The sequence below is a fragment of the Artemia sp. Qi Xiang Cuo genome, chromosome 11 (genome assembly GCF_049724085.1).
Source record: "Artemia sp. Qi Xiang Cuo chromosome 11, ASM4972408v1, whole genome shotgun sequence".
NCBI lineage: Eukaryota > Metazoa > Arthropoda > Branchiopoda > Anostraca > Artemiidae > Artemia > Artemia sp. Qi Xiang Cuo.
Window position 1 is genome coordinate 4,120,292 of NC_142804.1, and position 18,461 is coordinate 4,138,752.

General features: G+C 36.9%; 1 protein-coding gene across 1 annotated transcript in view; it reads left to right on the forward strand.

Moving 5' to 3' along the window:
• The window catches only part of LOC148946546 (rac GTPase-activating protein 1-like), a 137,435-nt gene that overhangs the window by 27,914 nt on the left and 91,060 nt on the right, over positions 1-18,461 (forward strand). The window contains exons 2-3 of the mRNA XM_089097037.1: positions 5,890-6,092; positions 10,602-10,767. Coding sequence (XP_088953163.1) covers positions 5,890-6,092; positions 10,602-10,767 — 369 coding nt within the window. The remainder of the gene's footprint in view (positions 1-5,889; positions 6,093-10,601; positions 10,768-18,461) is intronic.

Genomic DNA, 18,461 nt, shown 5'->3' on the forward strand with positions numbered 1-18,461 from the left:
GGGAGAAAGGATAGGTATGGGTTGGGACACTATACGGGGGTTGCGATTTCTTAAGGGTGAGTGGTGGCTAGGAAAGAGGTTTTCAGTAACGGGGTTTATTTGTGCTGACTTCCAAAAACGGAGGCATAAATTTTTTCTTCTGGAATCGAGGGTATCAAGTTTTGAAGTTTCAAGGAGGTAGGAATATGGGACCTTGCCTTCTTTATAAATAATCCTCTGGGCTCTTTTTTGAATATTTTCGATTTTTTTGGTTGCTTCAATTGAGAGGCCCGGATGCCAGACAGGACAAGCGTACTCGACCAAAGGACGTACAAAAGAAATATATATTTTTATTAACTGACATGGGGAGCAACTAAATCGATTCAGAAGTTTCAGAAGAGACAGTGACAAGTTTGCTTGACGGAGGATGTTATTTACATGGGTGTTCCACTTCAAATCAGAAGATATGGTAACACCTAGGAGTTCAAAGGAAGTAGTTGAAATCTCAAGAGGAATAGGATGGAAGAAAAGAGGAGGGGACTTGAGGAAACTGACAGATAATATGGTGGATTTACAAGGATTAACCATCATATCAAGAGAAGAAGCCTCGCCTGCAATGTCATGGAAGATACCCATTGGATTGCTATAAATATTTTTATAACACGTCTCTACAACTGTTAAGTCGTCGACAAATTCCCACCTGTCACGGTAATTCATTGAAAGACTGTCGGTGATTACGGAAAACAGGAGGGGCCAAGAATAGTACCTTGGGGAATACCATCGTGAATACGAAGGTGGCTGGAATAGCAACCTCGATATTTGACTGCCTGTGATCTGTTCGAAAGAAATGAGGCAACGAGCTTGACTGAAAATGTTTCAACCATGGAATTCTTCGATAAGTTTTTCTACCAAGATATTATGGTTAACCAGGTCGAAAGCGTTTTGTAGGTCAACAGAAATTAGGTTTAGCCAGGAGTTTGGTCTCTCAAGTAGTGTCCCCATGGAGTCAACGAGGTGGATAAGGTAATGTGAGGTTGATGTAGATTTGAGATTTCCAAACTGCCTAGTTTCAACAAGGGGTTGGACTTTGTCCCTAAGCCAGTCAGAAAGAAAGCTTCCATATAATTTTGAAAAAGTAAAAGCCAGAGAGATATGGTCCCAACTAACACAAGTCAGTTGGGACCGTAAAATCAACCATGTAAGGAACCTTGCCTCACTGAGGTTGGGGGAACACGACGGTCCCAAGTCCGTTAAATCTGGAGGGTTGGGCTGTGGGTTTGCAACCCACACCCGGGACCCTGAGGGGCAATCCTCAGGGAAAAATACATGCAGCTGAAACGCCTACAATAGCCTCGGATGCATCACCTCCCCAGACAACGACCCCCGCATGCCCCTGGAACCGATTTTTGACTGCGAAACTGAACCTAAGGATGGGTTTTTGGAATGTGAGAGCAATGAACCAGATGTCCAAGACAGAACAAGTTATTAAAGAGATGAGACAATACCTCATCGATATACTCGTTCTCACTGAAATAAGGTGGACTGAAAATGGATTAGAGAAATTTGATGATGGGTATGCTATGGCATTTAGGGGTCACCCTTCCGTCCACCGCACTGGTGTAGGAATTGTGATGTCGCCACTTGCACTTAAAGCAATGGCGAACTTGACACCAGTTAGCAAACATATATTGATAGCTTGTTTCGTATCTAATCATACAAAAATGACCATCATCGCCGGCTATGCTCCGACCAATGAAGCTGATGATGAGGAAAAAGATGCTTTCTACAACATGCTACAATCGGTCACCAAAGACGTTCACAGGCACGATATAATCTGTGTTGTTGGCGATCTAAATGCTAAAGTCGGTGCAGATCGTCAGTACTACCCTGAAGTTCTGGGCCCACATGACATCGGAGACTTGAATAAAAACGGTGCACTCCTAATTGACTATGCCCTAAGCAACGACTTGGTGATAGGTGGCAGTATATTCGAACATAAAACGATTCACAAGTACTCGTGGGTGTCCCTCGACGGCCAGACAAAAAACCAAATCGATCATTTCCTCATATCAAGACGCTGGAGAAGTAGCCTGCTCGACGTTAGGGGCTTTCGAGGAGCGGATGTGAATTCAGATCACATCTTGATGATAGCCGAATTAAGAATTAAACTGAAAGCTCAGACACCGAAAACCAACGCCAAAACACACAAACAGTTCGAAACTGATAAGCTGAAAGATCGTGATATCCGTGAAAGCTTCTACATACCACTACATAACAAATTTGAAGCGTTAAACCTGCTCGATGAAGCTGAAGACTCTAGTGTTGAAAACATATGGACCTCAGTGAAAAGTGCATACCATGACGAGAATGAATGCTGCGAATGAATGCACTTTATGAAGAGAATGAATGCTGCGTTCGCACAGTAATTGGGGACACGCGTTTCATCAAGATAATGTCTGGAGTCAAACAAGGTTGTGTACTATCCCCGTTCCTGTTTATCATTGTAATGGACTATATTCTACGGCAGTCTTCAAGCTGTGGAGTGAAGATTAGCAGCCGGCATATCTCGGATCTGGACTTTACAGATGACGTTGTTCTTCTCGAAGAAGCGAAAAAGCGACTGCAGCTGCTACTCGACGCCATAGATGACAAGGCCGAGAAAGTGGGACTTGCGGTGAATGTCAGGAAGACAAAGAGCATGGCCACATCTTACTCCCCGCTGATACTAAAATGCAAAGGTAAAGCAATTGACCAGGTCAAAGAATTTTAGTATCTTGGGAGCTAGATTGAATATGATCGTGAAATAGCTAATGAAATTAAGAGGATAATTGGACAGGCGACAGCAGCTTTTAATAGATTGAAACTAGTTTGGCGCAGTAGTAAATACTCTCTGCGCTTAAAGCTAAGACTCCTAAATAGCAATGTGATGTCCATACTCCTCTATGCTAGCGATTGCTGGAAATTAAACATCCAACTGGAGAAACGTGTCCTAGTTTTTGAGAACATGTGCCTTAGAAGGATCTTACATATCGTGGCAAGAAAAGGTCACCAGCATAGAAGTCCGTCAGCAAACCCGTCAGCCATCAGTTACTAACCTCTTGATGCGTTGAAGATGGACGTATCTTGGTCACGTTCCTCGTATGCCAGAGGATCGACTCCCAAAAACAATGTAGGAGTGGCGCCCCGAGGGGAGCCGGAAAAGAGGTCGACAAAGACACACCCTACGACGGCAGTACGACCGGGACCTGAGAAGTGCGGAGCTGTCTCTTCAACCACAATGGGAGGATGTCACGGCTGCAGCTCAGTTCCGAGATGTCTGGCGAGGCTTCGTAGACGCCCTATGAGCCATTCCTGGCTCTGGAGGATCTAAGGTCTAAGGTAAGGTCAGAGAGATAGGACGAATGCCATTAAAACCAGGCTTCACCCTAATTCGTTCACTACTGGTTAACTTTAAACTTGATCCTCTGTTAGTAAATATTGTTATATCGTTTCTTTCAAATAGATCTCAAGTTGTTAAATACAAAAATATTTTCTCTAACCCCCTCCCTATATATTGTGGAATTCCTCAAGGAACCTTATTGGGACCACTTTTATTTCTAGTCATGATTAACAATATTGGTAAGGACTTCCCCAAAAGGTGGAAATACGTGGATGACTTGTCGATGCTCGAAGTATGTCACAGGAATATTAAGAGTGACCCCCTTGAAATTCTAACCCACATTTCGGATGAAGCTAAGAACCTAAATATGAAAGTAAATTCCACTAAATCAAATATAATGACGATAAATTTCTTGAAATCTATTCCCGCCTTCCTTGACCCTATCCCCCCAGATATTTGTGTGTCTTCCTTTAAGTTACTTGGGGTTATAATTTCCTCTAATTTAAAGTGGGATATCCACGTGAAAGACATTGTCCATAGAGCTAATGCGTCTATGTCTCTCATTAAGCTCTTGAATAAATTTAATGTCCCCCCATCCCATTCCTTAAGGATCTATGCTTATTTTGTCTGCCTGCATCTTGAATAGGCTTGTCCAGTATGGCATCCTGACATCTCCCGTAATAAATCAGATAAAATTGAATCCATTCAAAAAAGAGCCCTAAGAATAATTTTTAAAGAAACTTTGGTACCATATTCACTCCTTCTAAAAAAGGCCAAGCTGGAAATTCTTGAGCACAGGAGAGGAACGCTGTGCCTCCGTTTTGCAAAAAATGCAATAATAAACCCTCGCACGGAAAACATGTCCCCCATAAGACACTCCCAATCCATACACCGCCTGCCACGTACTGTTTCTGAACCTACCCCTATCTTGTCCCCCATCCGTTTTTTAACCTCCAGACATGAAAAAAACCTTTGTCCCCTTCACTACTGATCAAATAAACCACTAGTTTTTTTTTTTTTTTTTTTTTTTTTTTTTTTTGTGCTTGTGATACCCATGCTTGTGTCCGTTTGGTTCTTCCGTTTCCTCCCCTTTTTATGTACTCTATTTTAAACCATTTTAACACTATTTTTATCTCAATTTTTTTTTTTGGTTTTGTTTTAATTTGTGCCTTTTTAAATTTCTTACATTTGACACTTTTTTTTTTTTAGACTAATGAATTGCTTTGCCTTTCTGATATTGTTGTTTTTGGCATTGTTTAGCCAGTTTTTTGGTTGTTTTGCTATTTCTAATGTTGTTTTTTTTTTATTATATGACCCCGAAATGCGAATTAGGCCCTTCGGGGCTTGTGATAGTCATTTTTTGAAATAAATATCTTATCTTATATAGCTTACCGTTTTTCTTTTTCATTGGAGTTATGAAACCTTGTTTCCAAAGGAAAGGGAACAGTCCAGATTGAGAGCATTGATTGAAAAGAATAGAAAGGGGCTTTGAGAGGTGATCACTAAACACTTTAATAATTAGAACAGGAAGATCCAGTGGGCATGTGCTTGTTTTTTTTGTTTTTTTTTAATTTTTTTACGACGTCAAATGGGGAAATCTTAGGGAAACTAAAAGGGGTTGCAACACCAGGAGTTACATAGGATAGGGGAGGGAGGCTTTGGAAAATTGAAGCAAGGAACTCGTTCAAATTATTTGCTGTTGTCTTTGGAGGCTCATCTAAATTAAAGTTTAGTGGTTCCGGTTTCTTGACGGCAAGTATTTTGATTTGGGAATACCAATTTTTGGGTTTATCCTGGCATAGGTCTTTAACTTTATTTTTATTATAAGTTCTGGCAGATTTTCTAATTTGTTTTTTAAGTATTTTCTTAAATTATTTGCTTCCTCTAGTTTACATCTTTTGAATAAGTTCAATTTTTTCCGGATTAACATTTTAAAATGATCATTTATATGATATATTTTATCATTAGAGCATTTTCTAAACTTTTATTCGGGAAAATGAGCCATATAATTGTCATTCAGTTTTTTGTGGAAAGTAAGGATTTTGTCATCAAGATTATTCAGATCAAAAATGTTGGACCAACATTCCTTTGACAACCAAGAGCCAAATGAAAAAAAGACCCAAATCACTGAGGGGACGGTAAGATCCGCTTGTGGTTTTGAACGAGTGTAGGAAAGACGAGGAAGGGGAAAGAATCGCCATTTAAAAGTGATTTGAGGATGGTAACTATTAGGCTTATTTCAATTAATCTTTATAGTAAATGATTATTGCAAAACCATATTTGTGGGAATTTTGAAAAATAACCTGAAACTGCAAACGTGGTATTGGATCGAAGTGAAAACTGATCAGAAAACTGCATTATTGGAATTGCCTTAGCCAAAAGCCCCGTGCAGGAGAACTAGTGTCTCATCATGAGCAGCAAGGAAAATCACCGTTTCACATGAGATACAGTAATGTCTTTTTTCCGTTTTTTACATGTAAAAATGATAATTTTTTAGCTTTGTTTTTAATTCAATTTTCATTTGTTTCCAGAATTTCTGCGGTTTCTCCAGAGTTGTAAGTCCATTGGTTTAGACTCATCAAAGATAAGAGGGGACAATTCACGATTGCTGAGGGAAATTCAAGAAATAAACCGTAGACTGGAGGCCGAGGCTTTGAAGCATGAACAGACACGACTTTTGCTGGAGAAATCAATGGAGAAAAGACGAGCATTAGAAAAACAAAAAAAGGCTGCAGTAGGAATTTTTTTTTTTGTAGATAAGATTTATTTTTTCTAAAAATCAATGTTATAAGCAAGATATTGTGAAACTTGCGTTATGGCATCATGATAACAAAAGATGAATTATCTCAAGATTAAATGTAAGGACATTTAGGATGGACTCATCACTAGATATTGTATTCAATTATGTATTAGGTTATCAATTGAACAATTAGAGACAGGTGATGAAAGAAACTCAAAAATTAAACTGTAGATTAGAATCTGATGCTTTGAAGTGCATATATTTTATTTTATCTATTTTGTGTTTTTCATCAAGGATTTTAAAGTTTTATTGACAAATCTTTTATATCTTTGTCTCGGATCTCAACGTCTAATTGGGGAACTTGGGAAGGGATAATTAGGAATGTTCCAGGGTTTGAAATAACCCTTTGTCTCTGAATTTGTCTTTGTGTGTCAACACAAAGGCTATTACACAAAGGCAACACAAAGGACTATCTCTTCTACATTCAAAGGTGTGTCTTGAAAAAAAAATAGAGAAGAAAAATGTGTGGAAATTTCATATTTTCTTGGTACAGATTTTGTATGCTAAATTCAAATTAACTGAATTGTTCCTTTGCAAGACTATAGTGCCAAACACAGGATTGGTCTATTCTAGACTATGTTTAGTGGAAAAGAATGTTGCAACCTTGTAAAGAGCAATCTGTGGGCCATTGTAACTGAAAAAAAAGAAATAAAAGAAATTACCTAATGCAAATGCTTTTTTATTTGACAGTTATCAGGAATGGTAACTATTTTCTAGGCTGCTTTCAATAATAAAACATAATTATGGAAACAGACTTTCGGGAACTGAAAAAGAGCTTGAAACCCCTTGTAAATGGTGGTGGAAGGAAATAAAATGTACAACATTAGAATTGTCATGGTTGAAAGCCTTTTACCGAAGGCTTTCATCTCCCTCCATCTTGAAGACCCAAGAAAACCTTTTTTAAGCTTATGTAACACTGATATGTTTTTCTTTTTTTATTTCAGGTTAGCTGGAATTAACCAGAAAATTAGAGAGAGATAGTTAAAGGCTAATTTGACCGCTAATTTTATGTCCATGTCCTTTTAAAAATTGAAAACACAAAATTTTATTTTATTTTCCAAAATACTGAGATGACTTTTATAACTCATCATAAATGACGTGATGACGTATATTATGTGTATAGATAACAGGATACGTACAAAAATACCGACAAAAAATGACACTTTTAGTTTCTTTTTTCTATATAATCTTAAAATGTCTTCTTGATGTATTAAAATATTTTTAGTTAAATATTTTAAATTAAAAAAAATTATATTAAATATAAAAATATTTAATTTCTTATGCTATTAATAATGTTCATATATTTTTAGCATATTCTGAGGTACTTAATATATTGTATTACACTCTTGTGATTTCTAGGCGAATTTGTAAAAAGCACACATGTAAAAAAAAAATATCAACTGAAACTTTTTTTTTCTATTCCAATGAAAATAAAATTAATTAATGGAAAGCAGTAATTACGATATATAAACATCCTAATAAAAATTATGCTAATCAAGTGCTTTGATAAGAATTATTTGAAAATGAAAAATTTATTTTTGGCCATACACAAGGTTTGGGCTTCTAAGCCAGTACTTCCTTTCCAATTTTGGAAATTTTACAATCTTTCCTATAATTTCTTATATTTTCCCTATAATAGAAAATATGAGGTTCTCTATCCCTCCAATTCTCAAAATGTTTTCAAACGGTATGATCAGAGAACTGAATCGGGCCCCTAGCCTCTCCAACACCCTCTCTCCCCCCAGCACTTAAATTTTTTCAGACTTGAGATGTAGAGGAAAATTAAAAAGTTTGTGTTACATTGGATGTGAAGGAAGATTTGTTTAGTGAGGAATAACTAGCGACAGTACTAAAAGGATTAAAAAATAATAAGGCTCCAGGTGCTGATACTGTAGTGAATGAGTTTCTTAAATATAGTGGCTCTGAGGTTAGAAATAAGCCAATGAAGATTATGAATATGATTTTTGAAAAAGGGGAAGTACCTAACGATTTTATGAAAACCTTAATTAAGCTACTTTATAAGAAAGGTGATAAAAATAAGTGTGGTAATTATCGAGGTATTGGTCTGGTCTCTGTAGGTAGCAAATTACTTAGTAATATGATACTTTTTAGACTGAGAGATGCTGTAGATAAAGTTATAAGAGAAGAACAGTGCGGTTATAGGAAGGTAAAGGATGTGTCGACCAAATTTCCACTCTTATGTTAATAAATGAGAAGTGCCATAATTGAGAGTTATCAAACACCTTTGGTCCTCAGTTTTTAAGAATATAAGAAAGCTTTCGATTCTGTTGATAGAAGAGCTTTAGGAAATAAGGTAGGAAATAAGGTTACCAGCTGGTTTCGTAACAATCCAGCGACTGAATTATGTTCACGAGTGTACACACACAAAACTTTAGAGGAGAGTGGATGAGAGTATTCTAAAGAGGGGGGGGGGGTCTTTTATTTTATAAACTAGCTAGGTTTTGCACTTCTAGTCTTTTAAAAACACTACAAACCTATGATAACAAATGGATCCAAAGTCTACTCAAAGTAAGCAAGACGTAAAGCTTCGACGCAAGATAGATATGAAAAAGAAGTGATATTTTAGGGTATGAGATGGTTTTCAAGGTACCATGAAGGAAAATGATTTAGAAGTAGGTACGGTCATTTACATGAACAGTGTTGAAACTAAGGATAGAGTTTGCAATGAAAGCATGGAGTTTGCAGTAGAATATCAGAAGTGTAAGATAATTGGACTAAACTTAGGAATGTATGGCAGGGGGAGAGCGTCTAATGGGTGTAACTAAATATGGCCAGAAAACATCGCGACTATAGAAACAAGAGGAGAGTTTGGTAGAAGTTTTTTTTTTAGAGAAATTGCCGAAGGAAAATTTAGGAACCAAGTTTGGCAACCAACTGCCGAGGGTTAGTCTTTGTGAACGAATTGGTTCGACCTCCCTCAGTGTCTGTATCAGGAAAAAACAGTATAGGGGTTTTAGGTATGTCCTCCGGTTGAACATAGACAATATGACTTGAATAGCCGTACCGCATAATCTGTAAAGAGGTAAAGAAAGGTTGGATAGTGCGGACTAGATTAGGTTGAGACTATGGAAAGATTACCAAATTGTTGAGAGATCTCTTAGAAGGTGGCTAAAACAGATTTTTTTAAGCGGGAGAGAATGATGGGAGAGTGTTTGCAGTTGTATCAGCCTTAGGTAGAGTAATATTACGACTGATTTACAGTAGTAGTAGAAGCGATGGAGAAAATTTAGGCACAAGCACGCGATTCTAAATCCAAGTCTCTCATTTTTTTTTTTATTATTTTTAATTTTAATTTTTTTTGTTTTTATTTTTTAAACTCATTGGTGCTAAATAAGATTTATTAAGAGAAGAACGGAGAGACTTTTTAAGAATTTAAGTTGCAGAAGTAGTTTTGAAAATTGTTGTTGAGAAGACTATGTTGCTTTAAGTTGGAGTGCAGAAGGGGAAGAGGCACTGTTAGTTACACAGAAAACTAACTAAGTCATTTCAACAAACGAAGAACAGAACAGACTGTTCATTCCCAAATGTGATTGCACCTTCATAGTATAGGTCGAACTTCACAAGCTGTTTGGCCTCATATTCTTTTTGCTGTTTTTGCAATTTTTCGACGTCTCATTATTCAACAGTCTCTCATTTTCATTTTAAATATCATTTGATCTCATTTGTGACATGTATTTTTAGGGAGAAATAAAATCAATTCCGTTATTCAGTACAAAAACTGAATGCAAAGTGTGGTTTCGCCATGAAGACTAAAAAGTGGAAAAAAATGTGAAACATCGTGAATCAGGCTTGGGTAATGCTATAATATTAGCTAGTAAGTTGGGAATTCGTGGGAACTAGCCAAAGCGGAAGCTTCGAATAGAGTGGGGCGGAGGGTCAACTTTTCCAGGGTGGCAATTTGAGGTGCTTAATTAAAAACGGTTAGTTTCTTTTTTTTTTACTTTTCTTTCTCAATTTTACTTTTACTCAAATTTTTTTAAGTTTTTTATTGGGAAATGTGAGCTCTACCAGTGAGAACTGGTGATTTAAATGTTAGGTCGAGAGGGGGTAAAATAGGCTGATAACTGCCGCCAGTGCCTGTTCATCTCCTAATACCAAATGCAGTAATGAAAACAGGGTGCGTTTCACCTACGCGCTAAGGCGGGGAAGAATTCACCCCTTACAAAGATACCTAGAGAAAAAATCTGTAGGAAATACCTTGGAATGTACTAAAACTATGGTAATTGTGACTAGAAAGATCTTTTTTTTTAGAATTGAACTCTTAGAACTGTCTTTTACCCCCCCCCCCCCTCTACCTGATATTTTGGCTGCATGCTCATAAAGTGTTTGTAGGGCTTTTTTCAGAATTCAAGCTATGATTGAATGTCTCAATTTGTGCTTATTTTCATTTTGTGCATCTTACTCTTTGTTTTATTTGTTTAGGAGGAAAAGCTACGTGTAGTGGCGGAAATAGTAGGAAGTGATTTGAATCGATTTGATAGAGAAACCAGAGAAAAACTGTCATTTATTCAACTTAGAAATGATAGACGAGAAGAATCTCCATCAAGACTGGATAGACTTGATCCGATTAACGAATTAAGCTCTACAGGTACTTCATTTAAGTTCCTTCTGAGATAGTGTATGATCTAATTTCAAAAATATACTCCGGAGCCATTGCTGGAGCATATGACGTCAAATCAGACGTTCAATTAAGGACTGTAGTTAAAGAGGTTGAGATGGCGTTTCACGGATGAAGGATGATAGATTGCCAAAGGTTTCCCTTTTTGGTGATCCGTTTGGAGTCAACCGAGAGGTAGGTAGTTCTCGAGTGGAGTGGGAAGAGGTCATAAAAAAGAATTTTAAGGGAAGTTGAACTTCATAGGAGGGGGGTAAAGAGTGAATATTTGAATATGTTTGTTGGAGGAATATGTGCAGCTGTAGTGGCTTGGTGCAGCAGTGAGCCGTATATAATTAGTTGGAGGTAATAAGCTCGAGATTGTCTGTGTGTTGATAGAAGAGTATCGCTAAGTGCTGAAAACCCTGTTGTGACCAAGATGAGCCTAGGATTGCAAAAAAATCTCCATTCATACGGGAGGTCTCAGGGACTTCTTGCTGTCTGGTGTCTGTTCCAGCTTAAGCGCTTCGGTGTAGACTTGAGGTATTATGTTGGTCCCCGTCCTGCACTGGTATCTGGGACCATTACTTTTCCGGAGGCCAAAATAATTTCAATCAGTGAATGAATATGAATATTGCAACTTGGAATGTTACGCCATTAAAAATTAACTATCGTATCGAGATTTTTGATTGACGAATTCAGACGATTCGAACAGGTCTTATTAAGAGTTTCAGAAACTCATATCCCAGAGGTAGGAAGCATGAAATTAGGTGGTATTGAATTTATTTACTCAGGCAGGACGAACGGGTTACAAAGACAAGGAGTAGGGTTCATGATGAATAAGGAAGCTGCTGAGTCTTGTTTAGGCTGGAAGGTATTAATAATAGAAAACTAATGAGTTATTTTATGACTAAAAAGTGCAGGGTATCAGTCAATGTAGTATATGCCCCTCTAGAACTGACTGACAGAGACAATAGTGACTCCGATGGATTTTATTTACAGTTACAGGAGCAAATAGACAGGGTCCCAGATAGAAATATGGTGTTCTTATTAGGAGATTTTAACGTCCAGGTCAGTAGAAATAAGGATAGATGGTATCCTAGCCTAGATAAATTCGGTGTGGGAAAAGAAAACAGTTATCGCTACTGACTGTTGTAATTTTATAGCCGTAACAATCTAGTTATAACTGATACAGTATTTGGTCATAAAATGTCCGACAAGTTAACGAGGTACCCCCGTAGTGGTTACGCACCTAGCCTTATGGTTATTCTCTTGTAAGCCTAATACTGTAAGGATCGATACAAGATTCTAGGTATATAGGAGTGTAGTTATTGATGTTAAAAGTAAAGATCACCATCTAGTAGTGTTGGGGGTAATTTAAAGCTGAAATTTCGGAAGGGTAACTACCGCCCGAGAAGTTATGATGTTGGTAGACTCCAGGATGAGAATTTGAGAGAAAATTTCCAGGAACAGTTGAATGCTAAAAATGGAGAGTTTACAATTTGAGTATGTAGAAGATGGATGGAATGATTTTAGCAAAATAATTTATGAAGATGCTGGTGGTGTCTTTGGGAAGAATGTTAGAAACGCAGCTAGGAATATTAGTGAAAAACGTTTATGTTTGATAGAGAAGAGAAGTGGTTTGTATAAAAATTATCTGAATGATTGATCATTTGAAAATAAGAGGAATGTAAAGAAAATGGAGAAAGCATTAAAATATGAACTAAGGAGGTGTTAAGTGGAGACCATGAATAAAACTACCCAGGATTTGGAAGATGCAGCTGGACGGCATAATAGTAAAATACTGTACTGGCATGTTAATAAACTGAGAGGGAGTAGTCAATCCGGACTTGTCCAAGTTAAAGATAGGAACGGGGACACGATCAGTGATAAGGAAAAAGTTAAAGAGAAATGGGCAGAACATTTTGAGAATGTGCTAAACCAGGATAGAGTTATAGGAAAAGATGTAGAGGAAAATGAAAAAGTTTGTGATACCTTGGATGTGAAGGAAGATTTGTTTTGTGAGGAATAATTAGCGACAGTACTAAAAGGAATGAAAAATAATAAGGCTCCAGGTGCTGATACTGTGGTGAATGAGTTTCTTAAATATAGTGGCTCCGTGGTTAGAAATAAGTTACTGAAGATTATAAATATGATTTTTGAAAAAGGGAAAGTATCTAGCTATTTTAGGAAAACCCTAATTAAACCACTGTATAAGAAAGGGGATAAGAGTGTGTGTCGTAATTATTGAGGCATTGGTCTGGTCTCTGTAGGTAGCAAATTACTTAGTAATATGATACTTTTTAGACTGAGAGATGCTGTAGATAAAGTTATAAGAGAAGAACAGTGCGGTTATAGGAAGGCAAAGGATGTGTCGACCAAATCTCCACTCTTATATTAATAAATGAGAAGTGCCATAATTGAGAGTTATCAAACACCTTTGGTCCTCAGTTTTTTAGATTATGAGAAAGCTTTCGATTCTATTGATTGAAGAGCTTTAGCAAAAGTTTTATCCTTGTATGGTATATCAGACAAATATATTAAAGTGATTAGTGCTATGTACGAGAATAACACTGCTGCGGTTAAGGTAGGATATAAGGTTACCAGCTGGTTTCGTATTGAATCAGGAGTTAACAATCAAGGAGGGTTGTTTTCTGACCCCCTTTATACGAATCATTTGGATGGACTTTGTCTCAAGGAGTACAGGAAAGGAAATGGGAGAACACTGAATCAAAAGGAGAAGAAAAACTTCCCTGGACTTAGATTATGCTGATGATTTAATCATTCTAGGTGAAAGTGTGAGCAAAATGAATGAAGTTTTAGAGGTTTTGCGAGTTTAGAGTGCTAGAATAGGTTTGAAAATTAATGTTAAGAAGACTAAGTTAGTAAGGCTAGGATTAAGTGAAGATGAAAAGGTGACGTTGGGTAACGAAAAGATTGATCAGGTGGATGGCTTCACTTAACTTGGTAGTATTATTAGTAAAGATGGTAAGAATAGCCGAGGCTCGGAGTGTTTCTACACAGTTGAAAACAGTTTGAAAGAATAGGAAGATAAGTCTGCGAACCAAGAATAGAATATTGGAAGCTACAGTGATGACAGTGGTCAAATATAGTTGTGAAGCATGGGTGCTCCGAAAAACGGATAAAGATTTGCTAGATGTTTTCTAGAGAAAATGCCTATGGATTGTTTTGGGTACTCGGCTGATTGACCGTATTTCAAACAGTAGGCTGTATGAAAAATGTGGTTCAATCCCGCTTTCTAGGGCTTTAATGAGAGAAAGATGGCTAGGGCACGTTGTGCGGGTGAAGGATTGCCGAAGATTGTTCTTTTCAGCCTACTGTCCGTTCGGCTCGTCCGCGGTTGGGATGGGATGATGTCGTAAAGAAAGATTTAGGGGATTGGGAACTTCCTGGGAGGGTGTAAAGAGGGACGCTTTGAATAGATTAGGATGGAGGAGGAGCAGGCATAGCTCTGCTGGCATCAGGCGGCTTGGTACTACGGTGAGTTGTTAGCAGTAGTAGTAGTATAAATAGTAGCATTAGTTTGATAATTTGATACTCTCCTATGATAGTTGATATGTCTAATTTTTATTTGACGGTAGCAGGTATTTTAAAATACAAATTATGTTAGAAAATCCTTTATTTTAGGAAAACAGACTCTATTTTCCTTTTTCAAAGATCAGCGATAGACCAGTTATAGTAGTCTGGGTTCCAAAGCATTGCTGTCCTTCAGGGTCCAACAATCCAAACAATAGTTAAAATGGCATACAGTTGAAATGAAATGAAATTAAAATACAATTATGGGTAGACTCTTAATAAAGACACTGAATGTTAAATTAGCGTGCCTTTATTAAAAGTTTAAAGGATAAAAAAGGATAAAGATCCTCCAGAGCCATTGCTGGTGCATAGGGCATTGAATTGACCTTTTAGTTGCTAGGTCTTTTTTATAGGGACGAGTAGCGAGCTTGTTGCCCAACCGTGGTGCGGAGGGGATCGAACCCCGGGCCCCGTATTGCCAAAATAAAGCATAAATCCACTGTGCTACAACAAGGCTATTAAAAGTTTTACTTGTTATTATATTTATGTTTCATTATTTAGCGTTGTTGTATATTTGCATTATTAGTGGCTGTTGAAAATTTAATGTTTATTGTTCAGAGCCCAAGAATTCAAACTCTTAATTTAACATTATTTTTCATCAATATTGTTGCTTAAAAAGAATTGTTTTGCTTAAAACGTCCGAAAAAGAAGGTAAAAGTTTACTAACGTTATTAGCGAATGTTCCAAAAATAATGTTAAGTCAAAAAATTAAGTAGTGAGTCATTGGCGAAAAATCAAATCCAAAATCAAATGTTAAAAAAACCCAACTTAACTCGGTAAAAAAAAAACCCATACTTTTTAAGTTTCTTAAGACAACTTTTAATTTTACTGTATTTTATTTGCGATAGAAAGTAAAGCCATTAGGGTATTAGACGTCTTAGTATTTGTGACGTCATTCATATGACAAATGTTTTTCCAAAATAAAATTTCACGAAAAAAACGAAATTTCCCAAAGATGTTACCCCTCTAGATTTTTATTTTTTCAAACCGGAAAACGAGCAATTATCTTATTACGAACAATCTTATTAAACGAACCGCAATCACTGATCGCAGCTGGGTCCTCTGGTATACCAATTGTTATTGTAATTTTTCTGCCGCAATGTATAGCATTCAGTGCGAAGCAGTTAAGAATATGAGACTCATTTTAAGGGTTTTAGTTTCTAGGGGTTCAGGGTTTTCTAATTTCTTTCAGCATACGATTTATGAAAAATATTAAGGGGACTTGGAGGGGAAAGAATTTTCTCAAAATCATGACCTATTGAGATTATTTATTTTATACCAGAAATGGCAGTAAGATAATTTTCAGAAAAAAAAGATATATTTTCGTTTTTGAGAATATATTTACGAATAAATAAATATACGCGGAAAGTTATCCGTCAAGGAGGTATAACGTCGCCACAACTTTATAATAATTAGGTTTTAAAAGCTCAGGGGAAAATTACGAAGAGTTACGTATTTAGAGGTCTGGACCATTTTCTCCTTAATTATGCTGTTCATATTTTATACCTTAGCCGGACGCTGTCATCAGCTGAGGAATTTTCTTTGTCATTAGTCGCAGATATGGAAGAAATAGGTTTGTCCTCCAACGCATATAAGAGTGAGATTTTATTCTTTGACCAGTTTCAGGCAGTGTTCATCTAGGAATTCAATATGTTTCCCCATCTGCAAGTATCAGGTATCTTGGCCTTCCAATCGGTACCAGTGTCAAATCAACGCGCTCCCTCCTACTTGCGCATCTTTGTGAAAAATTGCAAAAAGTATTTGGACTTCCTATTTGCTGCAAAGTGCGATACAACGCGGTTGTGATAATTAGAAGGGCGACATACGCCATTTTGTAACTTCAGGAAAGCCAAAAAACGGGAAAAAGTCTGTCCATGGTGTATGTCTCTATTTATCGTCAAAGTTGGTCCACGTCCAAATATGGCGTATGTCTCTTTTTTATCTTCATAAAGACGACACATACATAACTCATTTTTGACCAAAATGGCATATGTCGCCCTTTTAACTATCACAGCTGTCGGCTGTGAGGTAGGTTAAAACCGGCCTATTTTTTTATCTTCGTAACAGCATAAAATAGGACGATTCTGACTGCACCATCTGGCTCATTGTGATAAGTTTGCCCACGACATAAATAACTCAATTTCGACTAAAACCGTATATGTCCCACTTTTAATTTTAATCATCCTTTTAATCTGTTAAGCCGTTTAATCTGTTTAAGCCGAAACAGACGTATACTTGCCAGAGCCTACCACTCATTCCCTATCGTAATTGGTCTTTCCCCTTTCTGGAACGTTTTTCCGTGTGCTGCCAAAATTTGAAGTTCTAAGTATTATAGAAATGCAAAATGTCTCTTGGGAATTTTCCCTACGGTCAAGAAACAGGCAGCTGATCGCCACTAACGGTTTGGCTGAACCGCTGGCTGCAGCTTGGCTGTAATAATTAAAAGGGCGACATATGCCATTTTGGTCGGAAAGTTGTTATGCAGGTGTCGTGGGTAAAATGAGCCCGAGAAATCGAATGGTTCATTCAGAATCCTTCTATCTCGGACCGTTACGAAAGTAAAAAGAGAAACACGCCACTAAGGGGCATGTGCCTCTTTTTTTATCAGGTCTTGTTGCAATTCAGAATGACAGAAGAGTATTATCCTATGAAGATATAAAATGGGAACCTGGCATTTTCTCCTTTTTTGTCAAGGAAATTGGACACATACACCATAAAATGGAATAATTTTGAACTCGCTCGGAATACCTGAATTTAATTTGTACCGCCGAAAAGAGCGTAAGAATTTGGTTTAGAATATGTTCCCTTTATCTCCATTAGCCACATACTTCAGAGTGACTACAGCTGACAAACTTTTTTTTGTTTTTTGGCTCTACTGGAAAATTATAAAAATGGCGTACGTCGCCCTTTTAATTATCACAGTCGAGCTAAGCGTTGCCGTGAAAAATTTTTTGAAAGGCTTGATCAGTCCCGTATATTTTCCCAGACAATGATTGAGTGTTAGTTTAGAGAGAAAAAGGGTTTTATGAAAAAGAAATAAAACACATTAACAACAAAACCCAAAGTTTATTAAACTTGTATGGGCAGACATTACCCTTTACAAAACCCTAAATACACAATTTATCTTTTATTTGTGTTCTTGTATATTTAGTTCTGTTTTTTTTTTTTTTTTTTTTTTTTTTTTTTTTTTTTTTACTTCAACACCTTCATGTGCTTTTGGGCAATAAAATTTCCATTTAATCATTCCTATACAATTATTGCTCGTTTAAGAGTATGAGATAACCAGAGGTTGACTGCTTGGCATGAGGTTTGTTTTCTTGAGAAACCATCCCTCACTTAGAGATAGCGCTGCCTATTACATATATATAATTGATGTTGAGAGTATAATGTGAAAAAGACTATTTTTTTTTTTATAGGTAACTTAACCTTTAAGAAAAGGCCATGTAATCTTTGTCCATAACGTAGCAAACGAGCAAATTTTGTCCGCAATATCCATAACGTCCATAATGTTCATAACGAGCAAATTTTGTCCATAAAGTAGAAAGTGCTAAATAGAATATAGCTGTACTTTGCATTTTGCGTTGCATAAGTTTATGGTATGTTATGTAAAGTAAATATAGTAGCAAGATGGAATTTCTGGATGGTTTGTTAATAAATTCTGAAATAAATTATTGGACTGTTACTAGGAAGCCTTTCACGCTTGATTAGAGCCAGTGTTGCAAGAAGGCGAGGCAACATAAGCCAGAGTCATTGAAAAACAAGCCAGAAATAAGCCAGAGCCTTTTTTTAAACACAAGTTAAATAAGCCAGACAATATTTTGCCCCAGCAAGCAAGTAATAATAATTTGTATGGATATGCTGATCTGTACAACAACCATAACTTAAAAATTTACCCGCCAGTCACCATCAAAATAAGCCATTCTGGCTGGAAATAAGCCAATATAGCAACACTGATCAGAGTTTGAATATCCATCTCCATTCCACGTTTTAATTTTTTAGTAATTTGCTTATGATGATTTTAAGTGATGATTACGATAATTCTATGGATTTTACGTAAGCTAGAGTGTAAAAGGTTATGCTTAAAGAAATGT